This window comes from Alligator sinensis, unplaced genomic scaffold, assembly GCF_000455745.1.
Source record: "Alligator sinensis unplaced genomic scaffold, ASM45574v1 scaffold119_2, whole genome shotgun sequence".
NCBI lineage: Eukaryota > Metazoa > Chordata > Crocodylia > Alligatoridae > Alligator > Alligator sinensis.
Window position 1 is genome coordinate 149,024 of NW_005842242.1, and position 21,374 is coordinate 170,397.

The window sequence follows — 21,374 nt, forward strand, 5'->3', positions numbered from 1 at the left end:
TATTAGTGGTTCTTATTAAAATTGGTCCTTGCAATCCCATGATAATAGCACTCGCTTGGGAATGTGCTGAGTTAATATAGTTCTGTAGTGTGAAATAAGCAGAGTTAATTACATTTTTACTCTTAAAATTTATAGAGCCCCATAAATGCTCTCTCTTAGTTAGCCACCTTTTTCATTAAAAATTGCCATTAGAGAACATATCTTCTGAAAAGGACATATAATTCAAAGTGCTAATGGACAAAATCTATTAACTGAATCCTATGGTACTTTATTTTGCAAACAGAGCTGCTGCAAGATACTTTGTGCTTTCTTGTATGTTTTGGTAAGAAAGTCCAGGCCCACAGTTTCCCTAAGGCTATAGCAACTTGCTTTGGAAAATTCATGGAACAAATAGAGCTTTGTTGCCATAATTTAAAAGATTAGGATTGCCATTAACTGACCTCTCAAATGAACTAAACCTGTTTAAATCAGCTGTTTTATTTTTACACTTTTTTTTCCTAAAATAAGCATTGGCCAACTATATGGGAAGGAAAGGGCAGTTCTTATTGTCTTCATTCTCTACTTTAAAATGCAAAGAATGAAGCTGTCAGTTGGTATGAACAGCTCTGTCCCAGCCTGTAACCTGAACTCATTCCTCCACCCCAGCAGCATTCTGTTGCCATTATTGAGTAAGTCGAGAGGGAGGACTTCATTGTACTTTAAATTCTTGATCTGTCCTGTTTACAGGGATCCGCCTAGTAAGAAAAGAAAAATGGAAACTACAACGCAAAATCAGCACTTGGCAGAGAAAGCAAAGGAAGCATTTATCAGTGCTCACGCCAATCATAATGGCACTCCGGAACTGGAGACGTCCGAGGTGAAACTCATGGCGTCCTTTGAAGGCTCCTGTAGTTCTAATATAAATAAGCAGACGCTATCCCAGCCAAAATGTACGCCGAAGATGCTTTTGCCAAAGCCCAAAGTGGCTTTGGTTAAACTTCCAGCAATGCAGCTGGCTCACTTGCCTATCTTTGTGTCAGCAGCAGACTCCTCTGTCAAACCTGTTGTGGTGGCTGTGGATAATCAAGGCTCGGTTATGAGCACTTTTCACTTGTTACCTCAGTCCATAGGAATTCTGATTCCAGCACTGGAGGCAGAAACGCTTGTGTGTAAAGATGCCGTGCCCGTTTCGAAGGTGGCAGATTCCGGTGATGTTGAACCAGTTAGCACTGGTGTCCAAGTCAACTTGGGTAAAGTAACACCAAATAATCCAGGACAAGAGCTGGGAAATGTCTGTCAAAAGAATAAAATCTCTTCAATAAATGTGCAGACAGACTTATCTTACATTTCGCAGAACTTTGTGCCAGCTGCAGCCTGGACTTCTGATTCTTCTGTCTCGTCTTGCTCTCAGACAGACCTGTCGTTCAGTTCCGAGGTCTCATTACCAATTAGCGTTCAGACTCAGACACTGCTACCCACCTCCAAACTGACTTCATCCATAGCTGCTCAGACAGATGCCTTTGAGCAGGCTTGTTTCCAGTCCTGTGGTGTTTCTAGAGAGACTCAAACCAGTGGAACACAGGACTCTATTGATGGGAGAGTGCATATAGACCAGGCTGTAATGTGCAGCGACATTTTTGACAATGTACATTCATCGTATGATGTTTCCACACAGATTGGATTCTCAGAAAACAATCTAATGCCTACAACGATGCATCAAAACTTGTTGCAAAGAAGCAGCTGCAAGAGCCTGAGTCAGGATGCAATAAAATCTGAACCCATTATCAACTTCAATACGCAGACTAACATGCTTCCACAGCAAAATATGATGGATAATCAAACCCAGACGATGGACTTATTAAATGACCTGGAAAACATCTTCTCGGGTAGCATGTCTGGCCAAACGTTGGATAATCGTGGTCTCTTGTCTGACTCTAGTTCTAGTGCTGACACGCCCCTGCCACCAGCCCCAACACAGAGCACAGGGATAGACTTCGACATTGAAGAGTTCTTTTCGGCATCCAATATCCAAACTCAGACTGAGGAGAGTGAACTTGGGAATCTGAATTCTGAGCCAGTTTTGGAATCTCTGGATATTGAAACCCAGACTGATTTCTTATTTTCAGATAGTGCCACTCAATCCTACAGCTGCCGAGGAAATTCTAACTTCTTAGGCTTGGAGATGTTTGATACACAGACACAAACGGACTTAAATTTTTTTTTAGACAATAGCACACATCTGCCTTTGGGAAGTTTACTAAAACAGTCCAGCTTTTCCATGAGCACCGACTCCTCTGATACAGAAACCCAGACAGAGGTACCTGCTGCTGCTGCTAAAGATATACCTGGTCAAAATCTAGAATCCAAAGTCCAGCTGAATAGTGCTGAAACACAGACTATGGATAGCTCCTTTGAGACTCTTGGGAACTTATTCCTTACCAGCAATGAGACACAGACAGCTATGGATGACTTTCTTCTGGCTGACTTGGCGTGGAATACAATGGAGTCACAGTTCAGTTCTGTAGAAACACAGACTTGTGCAGAACTGTGTTCCTTTTTTCAAACGTCTGACAAACCAAGCCATTGAGTGCTACTTACTAAAATTACTTTCCTTGTGGTTTGAAATTTAAGTTATTGGGGGTGAGGGGTTTTGGGGAGAGACAGGACCGACCAAGTTACCCACATCGAACTGCTGAATGTAGTTGACCGTATGCAGTTGGCCTAAAAGCCTTTTCATCCTCTTGCAAGGTACTTTAACTGTGTATATGTAATTTCAATATAAACTGTGTGCGCATAGATGTGTATGTGTTTGTAACTTGTAATGTAAGTTTGGACCTTTAAAATGAACTTGGTCATGGTGCCTTCCTTGCTCTAACTCTGTTCCAAAGCTTTGTCACCCTTTCCATTTTAAACCTGAACTTAGGCTTTACTTCTGTCTATACCAGCTTTATTTCTGGCTTAAATGTAGGTTTCCAAAGTCTTGGACCAGAAGCCGACCTGTCTAATTTTTGACACTGCCCCCTCTGCCCCACACCTTGACCTCTGTTTGGAAATGTTTTTTGGCATAATTTTCGGTTTTGTTTTTAAAAAGACTTGTTTGGCAAGGTTTACCAATCCTCACTAACAGATCCCTAACCTCTCTCTCTCTTTCTTTCTCTCTCTCTCTCTCTCTCTCATGATGATGTTGCTGTGTACTACTGTAACTATGTATTTTGGGTATTCCAAAGGAAGGCATTTGTTTGAACTAGTAATATGTCTTGTAAGAAACATAAAGCAAGGAAATGCCTAACATTCAAATGTCTGGGTGAAAGATGAGAACACTAGGATACACTGAAATTTATTTACCGGTTTCTCCACTTTTTGCTTATTTGCAGAAAGATACAGTGGTTATACTATGACCTAACCTTACCAAAGATGTTAGGAACTGTTAATCTTGAGACTATTAAAACCTCTAAAGATACTTTTTGGACTAGATTCCTACCCTTGGGTCCTGTACTTCCAGAGCAAGACCAGCTGTAGCTCCTAAAGCTAAGAGTTTTTGGGTCTGTTGGCTTCCCCATCTAGCAACAGATCTGTTTTGCCTATACTGGACACAACAGCTCCTTATCCCCCAGCTTTCACTGGAAAATTCAGTTGATAATTAAATCATGTTCTCAGGAGTATTTTGTACATCCTTTTCCCCTAACTTTCAGCTCTGATTTTCTTTTGATGTTTCCTGGATGTCATAAATGTATTTGGTAGCATCCAGTTCTGTCCTGGAGATCAGTCAGAAAAGCTAATTCCAGCTATGTTTGGCCTTAAAACCCTTCCTTGGTCCATCACCACCTATCGCCAGTTTGTGTCATTTATGCTGTTGACCTTCAGAGGTGAACTGTCATTCTCCTGTCTCTTTTGGTAGGACCTCCTAGAGCTGCTGGTCTGTGGCTTGAGTTCAGTGTAGCTGTAGGATGTAGATGCAAGTGATCTCACTAATAGGGAATCGGTTTGCCTCAGTACGCTGGCAGAGTCTGTTGCCGTGGTGGTGGTAGAGCTTTGCCCAGTGGAGTTTGTAAAGCAGGGCCTGGATGACATTGGCATGAAAGTGCAAGTGATTTCTAATCCCAGCTGTCAGAATTTGATGCACTGTTGGAGTTTGATAATGGTACAAGTCTTACAAGATACCTTCAGGCATTGCTGCAGTATTCTTCACCAGTGCATCCAAGTCATGGGCTCTGTTTGCTACTCGGTCCCAGGCCTGAATCCCAACGTGCTCGGTCAGCTCGAAGTGGAAGGTTTAATGCATTTGACCAGCACGTCTAATATGTTTGAGGGGATTTTGAGCACTGCTATGTTTACACTAAAGTTCAGTTCCCCAACAACCTGGGTGCCAGGTACGGGGTTGATTGAAACACATCTGTATTTCCCAGCTCTTTCTAGTGCGCAAGATGGGTACTCATCCTGTAGTATCAACAGCAGTGCTGAGGATGGCCGCCTTTGTGATTGAGTGCCTCTTGTTGGCTGTTTTGTCCTGAGGCATCTTTATCCCCAACTGACTATATTGGCATCTCTAAGGAAGCAGTTAGGTTTGCGCAGATTCTTGCAAAGTACTTACAGTTGGCAAATTGTGTTATTTTCTAGAGGTGGAATGGACCTACCTTAGAAGTTGGGGTATTGTGAGAGAGTGCTGGTTCCCGGCAACTCTTTGCTTTAGAAGTTCAGGCTGTTTTGGTGGCTGAGAATCCAAGAGTAGGAATCAGTCAGACATATTCAAAAAGCATATTTGCAGTAGGCTTTCCAGTGCTAGTCACCTAACCAGAATAGCTTTCACCTTTGGTTTAGATCTCAGAATGAATCTCTGTAAAAATCTTCACGAAGGAGTGAATTGTACACGATTACAAATGACTGTGGCCTTTGGGAAACAACCAACACCCTTTTTCAGCAGAAATGAGTTTACTGTGCCTGTTACTGTGAACAGCTAGCTGATGCATTTCTCTAAAATATGTAGTTACCGAACACAATATTTCGGTAGAAGTTCTGAGTTCAGCAAACAAACAAAAAAATACCCCTTTTTCTAATTTCCCCCGGCTTAAAATCTGATATGTTGGTATCAAGTGATATGAATTAAGTGCAATTTTACAATATTTAATAAATGTGCCCTGTGTTTAAAGAATAGTGCTTGCTTTAGTTCCAAAGTTACCTACATCCTTCAAATCTGGTGCAGGAAGCTTGCATCAGAAATAATTATGAAAATAAGGTTGGGGAAACACTAAAGCAATGGATCCCACATCGTGTGTCTTCTATTTGGTGTTCAGTCATAGATATTTGTATTGCAGTAACATGTGCAGACGATAACTAGATTGGTTATTGTACTATGCACTGAATAAGCGCATCAAATGGTTTGTAATGTTGAGTTATAAAAAAAACTTAACATTACTCTTCCAGTAGTTTGACTGGTGACTGCAACTGTCCTTTGGTCCAGTTTGTTGCTGGCTTTTAAGGCAACCCCAACATATTGTAGGTGTCAAGTTGCAGGTTGGTCGCGTCTCTTTGCCACAGCTCTATCACATAATTTAGACGGCAGTAATGGACCAACTAGCAAATAGAGGAGTGGCTTTTGTTTGTTTTCTTTATTTTCAAAAATGAATGATTCCCTGTAGTGTCTTGGTACTGACTTTTGATTTTTTTTCTCCAAGTGGTCTTTGGCATTAATGCATGGACCTTTATGATCCCATTTTTGTTACCTTGCAAGCATTAGCTTTTATTCCTCCTCTTCCTGGACACTCACTTGATAACACTAATCTTGTACTCCAGGACCAGTTTCCATGTGGGAAAAATCTTAATGTAGGATTAGGATTCGCCCTGCTTCTTGGTGGCGGTCATAGCCTGATTCTTTGGAGAACAGTGGGAAAACCTGTAATGCTCCCAGAGCCTGATCAAAATCATTGAAGTTTACAGGAGTCTTCTCTTGACTTCAGTGGATCAAACCTTAATCAATTCCAAGTATCTTAGATATGGAAGTGTCCAAATCTGTAATGGCTGCAGGCTGTAAAATTGGAAATTTTTCCATGCACCTAGCCTGTAAAGTGCCACACTGATTAACGTTCATCTACATTAGCTGTTGGCATGCAAATATAATGCAGGCAATTGCATACATTAATTTAAAACCCTGGGCTCTGCTTCCAAGGGAGAATACTGGCACATATAAAAGTTAAACAAATTCCACGTCCATCTAGAACATTTTGAATAATAACTGCACCTAAGCAAGTTTGGAGGACAGCCTCATACTTTATAGTTCATAAAAAATATTAAGCACAAAGAGATGAAGAACTTGACATCCAGGTGTCTTGCGTTTGTTAGTGTCGATGTTTCATACCAAGCACTGATCACAGTATAAACAGACTTATAGCCATTGAGAGATGCAAGCGTCCACATCCAATTTCACTTCTGCTCTTGTAAATACTTGAGTTGTTAGTATATAAAAAGCACTGTTTTCAGTGCAAGAAAGTGCACCCCTCGCCCAGCCCAGTAGAAATTGGGTGTCTTGAATAAAAGACTGTTATGTGTGCATTAGTGTACACTAAAGTAAAGCAGTTAGTGGCTAAGAAGAAAACACGGGCATTTTCTTCCCAGGTGTTTGAATCCTCAAGCAAAAACACTTCTACAAAGCTTGATCTGAAGCATGCAAACTTGGTCTGTAAAACTGGTTGTGGAGAACCTGTTCAAGCTATGAATAACTCAGGACCCACACCTATGATTTCCCAACACTATTTTTTTGTCATACTTCCCTGAAAAGCTTACTCCCAGGTATACCTTTGCCATGTCTCTTTAAAAGCAAAAGGCTAAATTCTGTCCTGTTAATACGCATGTCAAAAAAACAAAGACAACAGAGGAGACTTCTAAAGAAATAAAGTTGATAGCTCTTTGCTATTTTAGACCTAGTTCCTGGCACTTATGCCTGTGTCTAAAATAAGGAATGTGAATAATATTCATATTTTCAACTTCAAAAAATACGGAACCATTGGCAGGATGGAGGCCCCCACTTGGTGCTTTATAGGATTAAAAATGTAATGTACCTACTACCTGGATAAGGTGGTGTGATTACTACAGTTACACACTCGTTCAGTTTATGTTCTCAACATAAAAGCAAATATCTGATTTTAAAATTGATCACTAGTCTGTAACCGTGTTTTAAATTGCCTGTTACGGTGGGGAAAGTCATTCTCTACTCTGCTTTTAATCTGTTTTGGGCTGCTCTGTTTGACAACGCCATCTTCACTTATCAGCTTTTGTTGTTCCAAATTACTTTACACCAAAAATTTCACTTATGATAGTGAGCCTTGTTGTTTTTCACATTTTGTAATTTTTGTTTTAAAATGCGGCCGTGCTTGTGTTTCTGAGGTATAACAAAGTTACTGCAAATAGGCTTCCATTGATAACTCTTTAAACACTATGTGGTAATGATTTTTTTATTTTATATTTGCTTGTCTGGAATTTTTTTGTCAGTGCATGGTGCAGTTACATGAGTTTTGTAAATTGTTCTCAAACTTCTGAAGACTTTTATTTTATATCAGTTGATGTGAATTAGTCTAGATGCTTGAGTGACAAAATTCAATGGAAGGATTTGCCAGCCTACAGCTACACTGAGTACTCTTATTTAAATGCCATTGCTGTGCAATGAATAGAATCATAAAGCCAGATAGTTCAACTGGGCATTGCCTTGCAATCAAGTTAATACCATGGTGGTGTCTGCGTGCATGACTACTGCTTCATGAAAAATTTGAATTGGACTGTCTGAAATGCTAGCAATCCCTAAATGAGTTTCTTCTGCTTTAAGAGATCAGAAACTTTTTAGCTCCTTCTGATTCACGATCTTCTAAAGTTGCCTTTTATACTGGCTTCTAAGCAGTGTCTGCTGCCTAACTACTGACAGAAAACACTAGATGACTCCCATGTGTTGTTAATGTTTCTGCAGTGGCCTTCCTTCATTTCAGAGTGGGTGACTTAGTGCATGCATGATGCTTCAAGTACTCGCAGAGCTGACTACTCAACGCATGTATTTGCAAGTGCACATATGGGAAACAGGCTCAGCCTGCTGGAAAATATGGCGCATATTCTAGTTATGGAGCATTTACCCGATAATGTTCCAGTTAAGTATTCGAAATGGGTAAGTACTAAATCCCAAAAGTGCATCTTTCCTACAGCATGTTGAAACACACTTCAAATACAGTTGGCAAATGTCATCAGAAATGTCTTATTCCATCACAGTAGGACTCTTCAACTTCTAATGGACAGACTGTTTTCAAGGGGTTTTTCTGTTTGTCGTCTTTTTTTATTTTAGCCAGTAAACTTGCAACGAAAGTCAGAAATAAGCTTTTTTTTGTTTGTTTGTTTTATATACAACTTACAAGTGACAATCCAAAGAAGGAGTGTTGTCTTAGTAATAGTTGTGAAATGTTTCATATGCTAATGCATGCAAAGAGAACCCTGTGCCAAAAGATTTTTTTCATGTCTCTCATTACTCTCTGAAGGAAGCTGGAGTGTTACATAAAGCTACAACTTATTCACAACAGTGTTGAAACATTTTTGTTCAATGAAGTCCTTAAGTACTTCTGTAAATTATGCATATTTTGGAATAAACTTTATTTCAGTCTGTGTTTTGCCTCGTTGGTAGTATTTTTTTCATTGTGGTCATGCTTGAATTTCCAAAAGAAGGTAGATAATCACTTGTATTGGCTGTACAAGAAATAGGGGAGGAGATCATTTCTGAATGAGAATTGTTTTTGTTGGCATTCTATATAGAAGGATACTCTGCTGAATATCAAAGATGCCACTACAGAGTGTTTTAATTGGGGTAGGGAAGACGAGCGAGGGAGTGGCACTGTGTAGTCCATATATAATAAAGTCGTTGAATCGCTGCTCGCGATGCAAAATGAAACTTGGAACTATGGAGCTATACCTGGCACTTCCATGAAGATAATAGTTGCGGTGTACAGGACCAAACTCACACTTAAAGTCTCTGTCTGCAGCCCGCTGCTCTTAGAGAATCCGTGGTGTAAAGCAGGAAAATTCTCAGGGCCTATTGTTTAAGAACCTGTAGAAACTTCTAATCATCATCAACTAAAAATAGCAAAAAATAAATATGTTGCTTTCCTGCCTTTTCCTATTGGTTTCAGTTGGATATAGCCTTCTCCTGCCTGCTGTGTGGTGGTGAGGTGTATTAATAAACAAGTGCTACATTACTCTACAAAGGTTATTGGGTAAGGTATTGAAGTAATCCATATTGTACACAGAACAGTGCCACATAAGATGCCTAGCTTGGTTTCCCAGTGATTTACCAGCAGGTTTTTAAAACGGCTGTCAGATGCAGATGGCAGTTTATTGCAGTAAAGTGCATGGTCTTGACTACAATTTGGGCTGCTGGAAGTTACTACAAAGCTGATAAACTGTCACAGGACATTGCAAAGAAAATGGAGAGAATGAGGAAACAAAGGAAAAACTTTATAGAAAAACCTCAAATTCACTGCGAGTCCTGCACCATGGCATCATACAGTGACGGAACAAAGATTTGCAAAAGATAGCAGATAAACAAAAATTTAACCAAATTACGTTTTGAAATGCATATAGAAAGTGGATTTGTCATGGCTGTATGAGATCCATAAATTTAATGTTAGTCATTTGGTAAGGTGGAAGTCAAGTTTTACTCCTGTCTCCAAATTTTAGGTAAAACTAGAGATTATGGTATAAACAAAGCAAAACCTATAACCAAGAGACGCCAGAGTAACTTGCTTGTGCTGCTTTTGAACCATTTATTCATTCTCTGACCTTCTCCCCTGCTTCCCTCCCCCCCCCCCCCCCCCCGGATACTTTTGTGTGCAAAACACTAGCTTACACTTGTTGTTGCCCCTGGTGTACCACTGTACCGCTATCCTGCGTAGGTGCCCAGTATTCAAGGGAATAAGAACAAATAGAAGTGACTGAGCAAAGCTATTTTGTTACTGGGTGTCTGCCATGTTTGGGCTGTATGTGAAACATTGTCAGGCCACGCTGGGGTACAGACAAGCTCTGGTACAGTCTTGCACAGGTGCAAATCCAGCAGCATTAAACCTGAGACATGTTAGTACTGCATTTGTCCAGCTCAGCTCCATTTTAACCATGGCAAGACTGACTTGTATCAGTGCACAAGAAGCTGTACATTCGCCGGTGTAGCACCCCTATGAACAAGGACACAATGCTCTGATCTCAAGAACGTGCAACCAAAGTGCTGAGAGTCTGCTGCATCTTACTGAACAAGTGCTACATTTATCGCCAGAGGGTGTTATGTTGAAGTTAAAGTAATCCTTATTGTGTATAAATGCATGCACAACTTTGCGATCTGGTTTAGTGTCTATCCTGTGAGGGCTGCCTCTTGGTTACTTGTGTAAATTGACATGAATTGTATTTAATGCAGGGTGTGCATGGGAATGTTGCATTGGGTTTCACAGACTTCTTCTGAGTGCCTCGTCTGTCAGTTCCCCCTCTTTCCTGATGGCAGCGAGAAGGTTACCAGATTTCACAAATGCTTTTAGATAGGCAGTCGGTGTTCAGCAGTTAGCTGGGAATTGAGTCTTAGGTTAAGGTATCTGAAGCTGTTTTTGAACGCTGCATATCCAAAAGAGAGACTGCACAGAACCACTTCCAGTGACTGTGCTGTACATGGGAGGAGTTGAATTCTGTCAATTAGACTGGTGGAGTTATATTGGCCCAGCTGAGCAGATTTGACCCAAAGATCCGAAATCATAGACTAAACCAGAGGGCAGGTACAAAATGGTCAAGAAGGGCCAGAAACTCTAAAAGGCAGCATGGGCATTGTGATGCCTCTGACTGTTAAGGGTGGCAACAGCTGTCCTGAGAGACATATATTTTTGACCTGCTTCCTTTAGTTTCACGGCATGTGTGGTGACTTCTGCTATTATTGAAAGCAGCCCTAACAAAGCTAGGTTTGGTATTCTGCATTCCCCATTTGCGGAAACTGCATGGTGGCAAGCTGACTGTTCTCTGTCCAAGCAAGAGAGCTAGAAACAGGTGCAGTATTTTTGTCTGATGTAAAAGCATAAAGGCAGTGAAAGTGTTTGGGGTTGACATGCAAGAATGAGGCCTCTGGGAGCCAGTGATCAAAAAGTGCTGTATGATGTTTTACTTTCCGTATGGCGGTGTTCGTGTCATCATCGGTTTCCTTTTCAACTGTTTGCTTGGGTTTAGTACCAGGAACACAGGCATCTGTTTCAGTGGAAGTAGCACTGAGACTTAGATCATTACCCTGAATAGAAACCACACTGCTTTTCTCTACAGACGGGTCCAGCGGCAAAAAGGGAGCTGCTGTTGTCTGTGGTAACAGGACCAGTAATGTCTTCAAAGTAATGCATGTCAGGCTTTCATAAGGAGAAAAAAGGCTTAAGCGCAGTAGACTCGTACCTTTTTGTTCCGGGGATTTGTTTATTTGCTTTTCTGGTTGCCTCTTATTAAGTTCCTTTCTCAGCATATTTTTCTTTTCATCTTGGAAAGTCCGACTAGAACATGATTTGTTGATATGCCTTGCTCCCTTGGAGCCATTTGTCATAGCAACACAACTAAAAGGCTCAATGCAATACACTGGAACTTTTTCTCTTCCCAAAACAGTATCTCCTACAGCACATGTAGGCAATTTGAAATTAATTTTTGATGTTTCTGTAGACTTAGTTGTCTGGACCACATCTCTGTCAGTAGCTGGCACAAGATCTATGCATGATAGGTAAGTAACTGTTTTGCTTGCCATTGGTTTTTTGGACTTGCTGTGTACTTGATGACAGGTGATAGGAGCATGTTTACCCCAACTTTTTACCTGGAACACAAAAGCATATTAAATCTCCATTACTAATAGTAAAATAATTAGCCAGGTAGTTGCTAAGTGGTATTATGGTATTGACATTAAAAGAGTACAATTCTTTTGAATCCTCTCTGGGATCAAGACATCCCAGATGTAGAGGACTTGTTCTTCTCTACCTCATTTAAAAAAAAAAATCCTTTTCTCGGTTCTTCTGACAAGTCCAAGTTTGCAATACAGGCTATATAGCCCACTTCACTCGCGTCTTTTGGGGCAGTTATCCACAAGCATGACTATATTCCATGGTTGTCACCTCCTGATGCCTATCCTACTCTAGTAGAAACCTCTTCCTACCACTCACATGGATTTGACATTTTGTCAGTTTTATAAAGGCTTCAATGACCACCCTTTGTTTTACCATGAAATCCTCACCTGTAGGAAGCTGTAGCTCACTCATGAGGAAGATTCTTGTAACTTCTCACACTTTAGGACAGTCTAAATTCACCCAGGCAGCTATAAAGTGCACGTATGCATTCTGCTTGTCAGGGCAATTTCTGATTTCAGCCTTACCATCCTACATCCAAAACAGTTCCACTGAAGACAGTGGGCAGAAGGAAATGGGGGGTCTTATTGTTGGTGCACAGGACGTGCAAGGCTATGGATCTGGGTTCTGTTCTAGACTCCTGTCACAGACTTCCAGTGTGGGACTTTGTTCAAGTCTCTTGCCCTCTGTATGGCCCAAGTTCTGCATCTGTAAAATTGATATGTCCCCATCCTATATGAGTAGTGTAAGCCTTGATTCATTATTGTTTTGAGTGCTCAGATGCCACTCAGTAATAAAATGCTTATAAAATCAGAATTTTATATTGTCCGAGAAGTAACTAATAGGCCTGCTGCCTTTGAAACATGAGGGCTATGGGACACTATGGCTTACTACAGTGCAAAATGTTGCTGTTTATAATTATATAAGGGAGTAATTGAGTATATTAGAGCTCCGCTGAGTTGCGGTGTTATCCTGATTTTGAATTTGCACAATGGATACACAAGCAACGCATTTCCCTTTACAAACTGAAAGATGACAGTCATTTTCTCTGGGTATTGGAGAACAATTATTTCCTTTTACTATTCTATTTGCCTTTCTACTCTACTTATTCTACTACTTTACTTGCTAAATACTTGTATTCATTAATATTACTTGCATTTTACTAAAGCTGCTGTTAACATGCCCAATGAAATTCTTTTGTTCCTAAATCCTAACCAAGTTAGACCTAGAAAAGTAATGAGTCCTCATATAGTGAAAACAAAGTACAAAGAAAAACTGAGACATTTGGCTCTTTTAAAACATATCTTTAAGAGTAACTTGTTAATACACCCATAAAACTTGGAACCAAACCTCAATTTTTTTACTCTACCCTCAAACTTTCCTATAATGTCAAATTGTTTACCCTATGTTGTGTCTTTGACATCCAGTGAATGCTACTTTATTTAATTACTCTAGTGAACATAGATGTTTGGGCTTGCTTCCTCTTAGTTGATAAATAATACAGTAGGTCACTGTTCAGTATTCTCACTGAGGTGTGGTATTTTCTTTTGTCTGAACAATAAACAACATCCTTCCTTTCCAAACTTGGAAATGTTAGTATTTACATCTGCCTTGTACATATGTTTCAATATTGCTAGCTAGTGAACAGCAAATAAAGTATTGTGTGAGGACCAGAAGCAGATATGTTTGAACTGTTTCACCTTTTGTACTGTTTGTTGTTTGTGAAGGATTTTATTTGATCTTAATTAATTTCTACTTCTTGCCTCGGAACAGGGTTTGTTTTGTTTTGTTTTAAAACTAAAACATTATGTTGGAGACTAGGAGAGAGACAACTTCCCTCTGCAGCGCTGCTTCGGAAACATCCTAGATCAGGGGTCATCAACCTTTCAGAGGTGTGGATTGCCAATCTCTCTGCCCACCACTGCTTAAGAGGCGCCACTGAAAACCATGGTGAACACCAATCAGAAACAAAAAGTTGGCACGGGCACAGAGCAGGAGGGTTTCTTGAAGTCACCGCTTTAAAGCAGCCGCTTCAGATCAGCCCCCTGCACGCATGCAGGCAGCCAGATCCAGCCCACGGCTGATGATCCCTAGATAGACTGTCCCCCGATAGATTCGTGGTCACGTAGATACATTGTTCTGTAGTAAAATGCATCTCCTCGTTTACACAGTGGCCTATGGTATACATCGGTGGTGAGTTTCATCCTAAAGCTTTAATTAGAACCATAAAAATAAGGCAGATCACATTTTGTCTTCCCATCTAGGAAGTTTCTAAATCACCGAGCAAGTAAAGATGCAGGATAACAGTGCAAACCTGGAAGGATCTAAGGACAATTCTAGCATGAGCACCGGGGAAAAGAAAACAGACTTTGCCAAGGTCTCTGTGCTGTCAAGATATGATCATGCCTATGAAACTGTTATGACAGACTTGTTGACTTTCCACTGCCTTGATTCCTAGAAACTACTAAGATAAAATGGACCTCAGCTGGTCACTGGTTGAGACTTTCAAAGGCAGCAAGGGCTTTTAAATGAGCAAAATGCTGACTGCTGCAGTCAGCTCTGACTTCCTTCTACAACAGGAGAGGTAACTTACAGTCAGATTTCTTTATAAATAACTCTTTTCTCCTCTTCCTACTCTAATATCATGGGCACCACGTAGAGAAACAGTCATATTCCTGATTCAAATTACAGCATTTGTAAACCAACCTTAGAATTCAAAGTACTTGGTTATTCTATGCAACAACATGCTGTAATAGCCATTATTTCACAGAACAGAAGGTAGGTAAAGCAGCGCTCACTTTCACGCGTCTGTCTGGGCTTATATGTAAATGTCTCTCACAACTGCTCTCAGATTCCCACACTCGGTAATAAGCAGACACAGTGGAATACCTGATACTAACTGCTATATAAAATCACTTAAAATTGTAATGAATTGTGGGAAGCCTTTACTGGAAAGATGAGGCAAATTCCATCATCATTATTCAAGTGCAAGCCCTAGTGAAATAGCTTACAAATTCTGTAAGCAGACATGACTATGGATTTTTTTTTTCCCAGTAAGGTTTGCAAGATTTGAATCAGTCATGACGCTTTCCTTCACAATTATTTGGAGGTGATCTCACTACTCCATCCCGAACTCATACAAAAATATTATCCGCAGAATTCTACATTCTCTATTTATCTATACCAAGGGATGCAATTTGCCTCCAGTCACTGCTCCAAGTTTTTAAACAGTGCTGTTTATTTACCATAATCACTGGAGTAAAACTTAACTAGAGAAAGAAAATAATCTCAGGGTAGAGCTGAGTGCTTAGCACCGAAATTTAGTACAGTGAATTCTCCAAAGTAGGGATTAAAAATATGGGCTTTCAGTAGGTGGCACTCTTCTCTCCAAACTAACAATGCTTTATTGTTTCAAGTGCTATCTTGTAGATCTGAGAGGTCAAACTGAAGGCCTAACCATATTATAAAGCAGTGATGGCTTTCTTCATGTCAGAATAAAAAAAAATTCTCTTTTTACTAAGAGTTTCTGAAACCATTTACTCTTCTCTGGCTATAAAGGTGAGTGAAGATATTAAGCTGCATTAGATCAGTGGTTCCCAACTTTTTTTATACTACGGACCAGCAAACTCACTCAAAGAACTTGGTGGACCGGGTATAGAAACAATTTAACTTTGCATATTTAAACCTGCAAATTATTTAAATTGGTAAATTTGTAAATATTTAAACTTGTACCCGGGTGTGGGTTGGGGCACCGCAGCCGTAGGCACCAAGACTGCAGGGGAGGGGGCTACACAGGCGGTGGCCTGTGGGGACTCAGCTGGGGCTGTCTGGGAAGAAGGGGCTCTACTACCTTCCTTAGGAGCAAGCAGCAGAGCCGCCTCGCGGGCATTTCCCCACCTGCATGGCCCCGCTCCCAGCCATGGGCAGGGTTGGGGTGGGGGTCCTGCCCGGCCTGCCCTGGTGCAGGCTCTAGTACCTGCTGCGTGGGCAGCGCCTTGCTAGGTGCAGCTATGGCAGCGGGAATGGGACGGAGCTGGCCGTTTCCCTCCCGGGGCTGCCCTACTGCCCGGTTTTAACCCTGCACGTGGCTGCCAGTAATGGAAGCTGCTCACCCAGGTGGACAGACGGGGGTCCGAGTGAGGGATGCATGCCACAGCCCAGCAGCCAACCCTTCATGGCCTGATGGTTGGAAACCTCTGCATTAAATGGTTACTATGAAGATATTTGTAAACTGGTTTGGGAGTAAAAGAATTAAATAAATGTGACAGTACCAGTCAATAGTTAGACCTTCTTAAATCTAGTAGTTGCTGATCCTAGTCTTTGGCATAAAAATAAAACGCTTTCTATTCAGAATTTTGAACGCTATTATTTTTATCCTATTGCTTTCAAGATTGTATCAAATGCATCAAAATAGGGAGAAAATTACATGGCACAAAATCTGATTTGTAGACTGAGGAACATGTGGTAATGTGCATGCGAAAAAGCATTTAATCTAAACTGCCATACTTTGTGAATGCAAAGTTACTTTAAATTATAGCAGCAAATTAAAATCAAACTAAAACACCGTTCACTTAACAGACAGACAAAACTTTATCTAAAAATCCCTGTTCACTAAAAAAAAATCAAGGGTTACATGCTAGTCAAATGTGGAGGGAAGCAAAGAAACATAAGGAGAAAATCTTAAATCATACTTAAAACCAAATGAAAACAAAAAGTGGTAAATAACAACTGATCACTTGGTCATGGCACTATAGTAAAGCTGCTGTTCTCCGAGTCAGTTGAGGACTATTTCTAATGCATTTTTTTCAGCTCCAGTTCAGCAAAGTGCTTGTACAAATGCTTCAGGCCTATGGAACTCAACAGAATTTAGTCCTGTGCTTAAATTAAAACCACTCTTAAATGCCTTGCTTCCTAGACATGGCCTTAGGAATGTACTTGAAGTTAAGCTTAGGTGCTCAGCTGGATCGGGTACCAAAATTCCACACAAGATCATACCACGCAAGGGCTGCATCCGAATTAGGAAGCTGCATTTCAGCCACCTCCAGAACAAAGGAGTCTTCTGCAGCTATCATACTGCACAGTATAGTCAGACAGATCTTTAACCTGTTAACTGAAAAGTAAATTATTTGAAAGTAAAGGATAGTGTTATAAACTGACACACCAATAACACCTACAAAATTCACAAATAGTTGTGCTCAGAAGCAGAATTTAGTGTGTATCTTCAATTTTTTTCTCATACAATGAGCCCAACAAATACAAAAAAAAAAAAAAAAGGCGTGGAATTACAATATAAAAAACGTTAGGTCAGTTTAGAAGACAGTGCAGTTAGTGTAACGTGGCTGACCGTTAAGGAGGGCAACAGTCCAGAAAGCAGTGAGAGCTCCTGTATCTTTGATTCACTTCCTTGCTTGGCCTCGGGATTTCTGCTTCTGATGTTGCTGGTGAAAGGGCTCCTGATTGCCTCCTGTTTTGTGTACTGTAATCCTTTTGTTTGCAGAAACTGCATGCTGGCAAGATTACAGTTTTTTTTTAAAGTGACAGAATTAGAGGTGGTTGCTGTCTTTTTATCTGGCAAAAGAGCACAATGCCAGTGCAACGGCTCAGGGTCCCCTTGCAGAAAGGAGGCCTTTGGCAGGCTTGGGACAAAGGATGATTCATTCATTTTCATTTTCTCCTTCACTGTTGCGCTCACAACATCGATTTCTTTTTCCCCCCTTTGCTCTGTTTGAGATTCATGACCGTCAGAAGAAGTCTCTTCTGAAATACCATAGAGCATTTTTGTCTGGGAGAAGACTGCTTTATTCTTCTTTAAAGAAGCATCTGGGTTATTCTTGGGAGTAGCATCTTTCACTGGTGGCAAAACTAGCAATGGCTTTAACAAAGACTCGGCGTTATCAGTGTCAGGCACGCTAGGCTCATTGCTTTTCCTATCTTTATGTTTCAATGTTTCTAGGTGCCATATGCTGAATTCCTTTATTGGCAAACTTTTCTTTTCACCTTGGAAGGCCTGAGGGGAGTGAAACTTGCTATTACAAATTTCTCTCTTAATACCGTCTGTGGTAGGACCGCAGATGGCCTCACTTGAATGGACTGGAACCTCTTCCTTTTCTGACGCAGTCTCCTCTGTAGTACATGTACTGAACTTGCTGTTAGGTTTTGATTGTTCTTTTGCAAGCTTGGTTTCTAGGACCAAACTTTTTTCAGCGGTTTGCATCATATCTAAGCAAATCAGGCAGTTGTTGTTGACAGCTTCACTTGCCCTGGATTTCTTGACTTTCTTTTGCAGCTGAAGGCAGGCAAATGGAGCAGCTTTACCCCAGCCTTGCACCTGGCAAGAGAGAAGAACATTAAGTCTAACTTAGTTAGATACTTCACAAAAAAGGAAATGAAAGATGTATGAATCATTGCTTGTACCTAACACCACTCATGCTATTCAAGTTTTTACAGTAGAACAAAAAAAACAGGTTATTTTGTGGTTTTGGAAGTCCCATTTAAGGTGTGTACTCCAAGAAGTCTTAAACTGGCTAGGTTTTCATGACTGTCTTGTTTGCAATGGTAGTCTACCCAGAGGCTGATTCTGAAAGCCTGACAGCAAATAAACCTAAGATAATAACAAATCAAATTATGTTCTCTCTAAAAGAGAGAAGTCCTCTCCCTCCACTGTGGATTTGATTTGGGTTGTATCACCTTTCCTTAACTCCTCCAACCAAGGGTATAAAAGAAAACTGAACTACCAGTTTATATAACTAAGAGAAATAATTAAAACACCAGTTTAAAATGGAAGGCATCGCCTCCACTAAAAAAAAAATGAAATAAAATAATTATGGACTCTACTGACCAAGTAAATCAAAGCCAAGTAAAATCTACTTGGATGTAGATCTAGAAGAGCATTTGCTCACCTGGTATTGAATGATGCTTAAAGGTAATAACCCCATTTGGCAAGTGACTAAGTGGAATAGATTTCTCTACAGAACTTTATACCAGCAACCTACATCTCCACAGTGAATTTTATACAACTCACACTGACTCGTACCACTATTGAAAGAATAACTATACACCAATGGTGTAAACTTAAGACAAAAAAAAGACAGAATACAGCCAGAAATAAGTGATTACGCAGCCAGTCTGGGAGAAGAGAAAAGTTAAGCTACTTTGTTCCACAGTCCAGAACACAAGAAAGGGAATGATTTCCCCACATTTATTAAGGGAAAACATTAAAAAAAAAACGATGACTGGAAAGGAATGAGGGAAAATAAAGTACTGTTATACAGTAAAATGCTACTAAATCATCATAATAGAAGCTAGCAATAACTGGTCACAAGAAATTGTTCCATGGGCAATGGCGAAGCCCTGCGCTTGGTGTCTAACAAAAATCTGATCCCCGCATCCCATGTGTTTATGTCAGTATTTTGTACCTGAATAAATTCCCTCTATATTATAAATCTAAGAACTGTGGGGTGGTTATTAAAAATGAATGTTAAATACAAAATTCTGTGCCAGAACTAAAACCCAAGCATATAGGAATATATTTCTGAACATAAATGAATCCCAGTTAAATCCCTTTTTTTTCCCTCCTGTGTCCACCTGAATTCTCTGGAAGAAATAAAGGTCCTATTCTCACAATACTGCCTACATAAGCCTTTTATTCCTATAATTATCAATGTATTTATTTTTCAAGTAGTCAGTTTGCTATTTCTATTGGGGTGCAGACTGGCAACTTCTTATAGTTAAGTCTATGTATGCTTTACCTGGAAACCAATGGGAAAAAGTTGCTATAGTAAAACTTAAGGTTTAAAATCCTGAAAAGATGGAGAGAGAATAAACTAAAAAAGATGCACTTTAAAGACTTAAATATTTAGGTCTCAATTATATCAAAGATGTGGTTAGTCATGAATAAGGCAGGGTAGAGAGTTGCAACTTAGACTAATTCAGAGGTGCATAAATTTTGTACGCAACAACTCACTTTTGTAAGAACTTCGGCTGCACGTGTCTACTGAAATCAAGTAATCAAAAACAAACACAACTGAAAAGAACACATGTTCTGTACGGCAAAGATTATTTTATATCCTTACTGTGCTATAAAGTGTTTCATTCCAATATCTGTGAAACCCGGTCGACTAGTGGTTTTTAACTATGAAAACGGGTTTTTCTATTTGAAAACGTCTATCCTACAAGCAGCTGTTGACACCAGTTAGAAGACTGCACTGCTGAGAAAATCTAGCAATTTAATACTAGGAATCTTGACTATATCTGCCTTTCAATTTTTAAATGTGTAGAAATAATTGACCATGGTTGTCTTAGAAGCTTCTAAATCACTGTATAAGGGCAAGGCACAAACCCCTATAATATCTGCTAGTTATCTATTATTAGTACAGTTTGGTTCAGCTTTTACTGTTACTGTAGGAGAGAAAAATATCTTGAGGTTTTTAAGACTTTTTGGTATTACATAGACCTGTGCCATAGTGCAGTGCCACGCGAAAGCCGTGTGCCTGGGGCAGCTCAGGTGGCCACCACGCTGATTGTGACAGTGCGATCGGCCAGTGCTGGGGCCGTGGCTATTTTTGTGCCCTTGCCCCCCTGCAAATGCAGCACCCAGGGCTGCTGCCCCAGTCACCACCTGCTTCCCTCCCTCCCCCCCTTACACTAGAAGTGCCAAATGTAAAAATGGTAACTGTAGAGCTCCTTTACCAAAGCTGGAAACGTAAAGGAAAATGATCAGTCCTGAAAACAAAAATGGCAAATGACCAGCTCGCCAAAGCTTTTTATTCTTAACGGGTTCAGAGGAGCACCTGCCACTTCCGTCTACTGTAAAAGCTAATTTCTGATTAGTAGATTTTGGTTCTTTTGTACAGATTGATCTTGATGTTTCATTCTGCTACCCAAAGTGTTCAACGAAGGGTTTGTCGTCCTTTCTTTCCTCTTGTTCTCCCCTCTCTGCAGCTAGAGCAAGACACCTCATCCAAAATCATAGCCAGCATCTCTGAAACGTTTTCTCCTTAATTAGTATCCTTGATCCACTTACTTAAATGTTACCTTTCTTTTGGTGCCAGGGGCCATCCAGGCCAGATGGTAATGCAATGGGATTTGAAAAACGTTATCCCCAATCCCAAAAACCACGCCATCTGCCATGCCACAAGTTCAGGATCTGCACTTTGTGGGATCTGGGACAAAAGTCCTCTGACCGTGTTGTCTGCCCAGGATCTTAAAAGTGGTGCACACGGGGTGGGGGGATCTTTGAAGCTGCATTGTACAGCCTTAACCGTGCCCCCCCCAGTGCACGGGTCAGGTTAAGGCTCCACAGTGCAGCTACAATGCCGCTTCGGCCCGCCACACGCTTGAACAAAAGCAGCAGCGTACGAACCCGCCACAACAGTGCTCAACATGAAATGTCGGGACATTACATGCGAGACGTTGTCGTGGCTGGTTCCCCACTGCGTGGCGCAGGACACGACAGCATGTCCATGTCGTTGACACCATGAATACAACGTGTGTGGGGGGGGAGGGACCCGATCCCGGCCCCCAGGGCCACTCACC

At 40.7% G+C, this 21,374-nt stretch overlaps 2 protein-coding genes across 5 annotated transcripts in view; one reads left to right on the forward strand and one right to left on the reverse strand.

Moving 5' to 3' along the window:
- Nucleotides 1-8,612, forward strand: part of ATMIN (ATM interactor) — a 16,237-nt gene extending 7,625 nt beyond the window's left edge. For 3 of the 4 annotated variants that reach the window (XM_025208654.1, XM_006027435.3, XM_014521696.2), the window contains one exon: nt 727-8,610. In XM_025208654.1, coding sequence (XP_025064439.1) covers nt 727-2,566 — 1,840 coding nt within the window. In that variant the 3' untranslated portion in view covers nt 2,567-8,610. Of the gene's footprint in view, nt 1-726 lie in introns of all 4 variants that reach the window. The other variant, XR_003094966.1, reaches the window with a different exon arrangement.
- Nucleotides 3,122-20,880, reverse strand: LOC102377577. Its single transcript, XM_025208655.1, has 2 exons — nt 20,863-20,880; nt 3,122-18,168 (listed from the first exon to the last, which is right to left on the reverse strand). Exon 2 carries the CDS (start codon nt 18,055-18,057, stop codon nt 17,140-17,142), a length of 918 nt encoding a protein of 305 aa, XP_025064440.1. The 5' UTR covers nt 18,058-18,168; nt 20,863-20,880; the 3' UTR covers nt 3,122-17,139.
- Between the last annotated feature and the right edge of the window lie 494 nt (nt 20,881-21,374).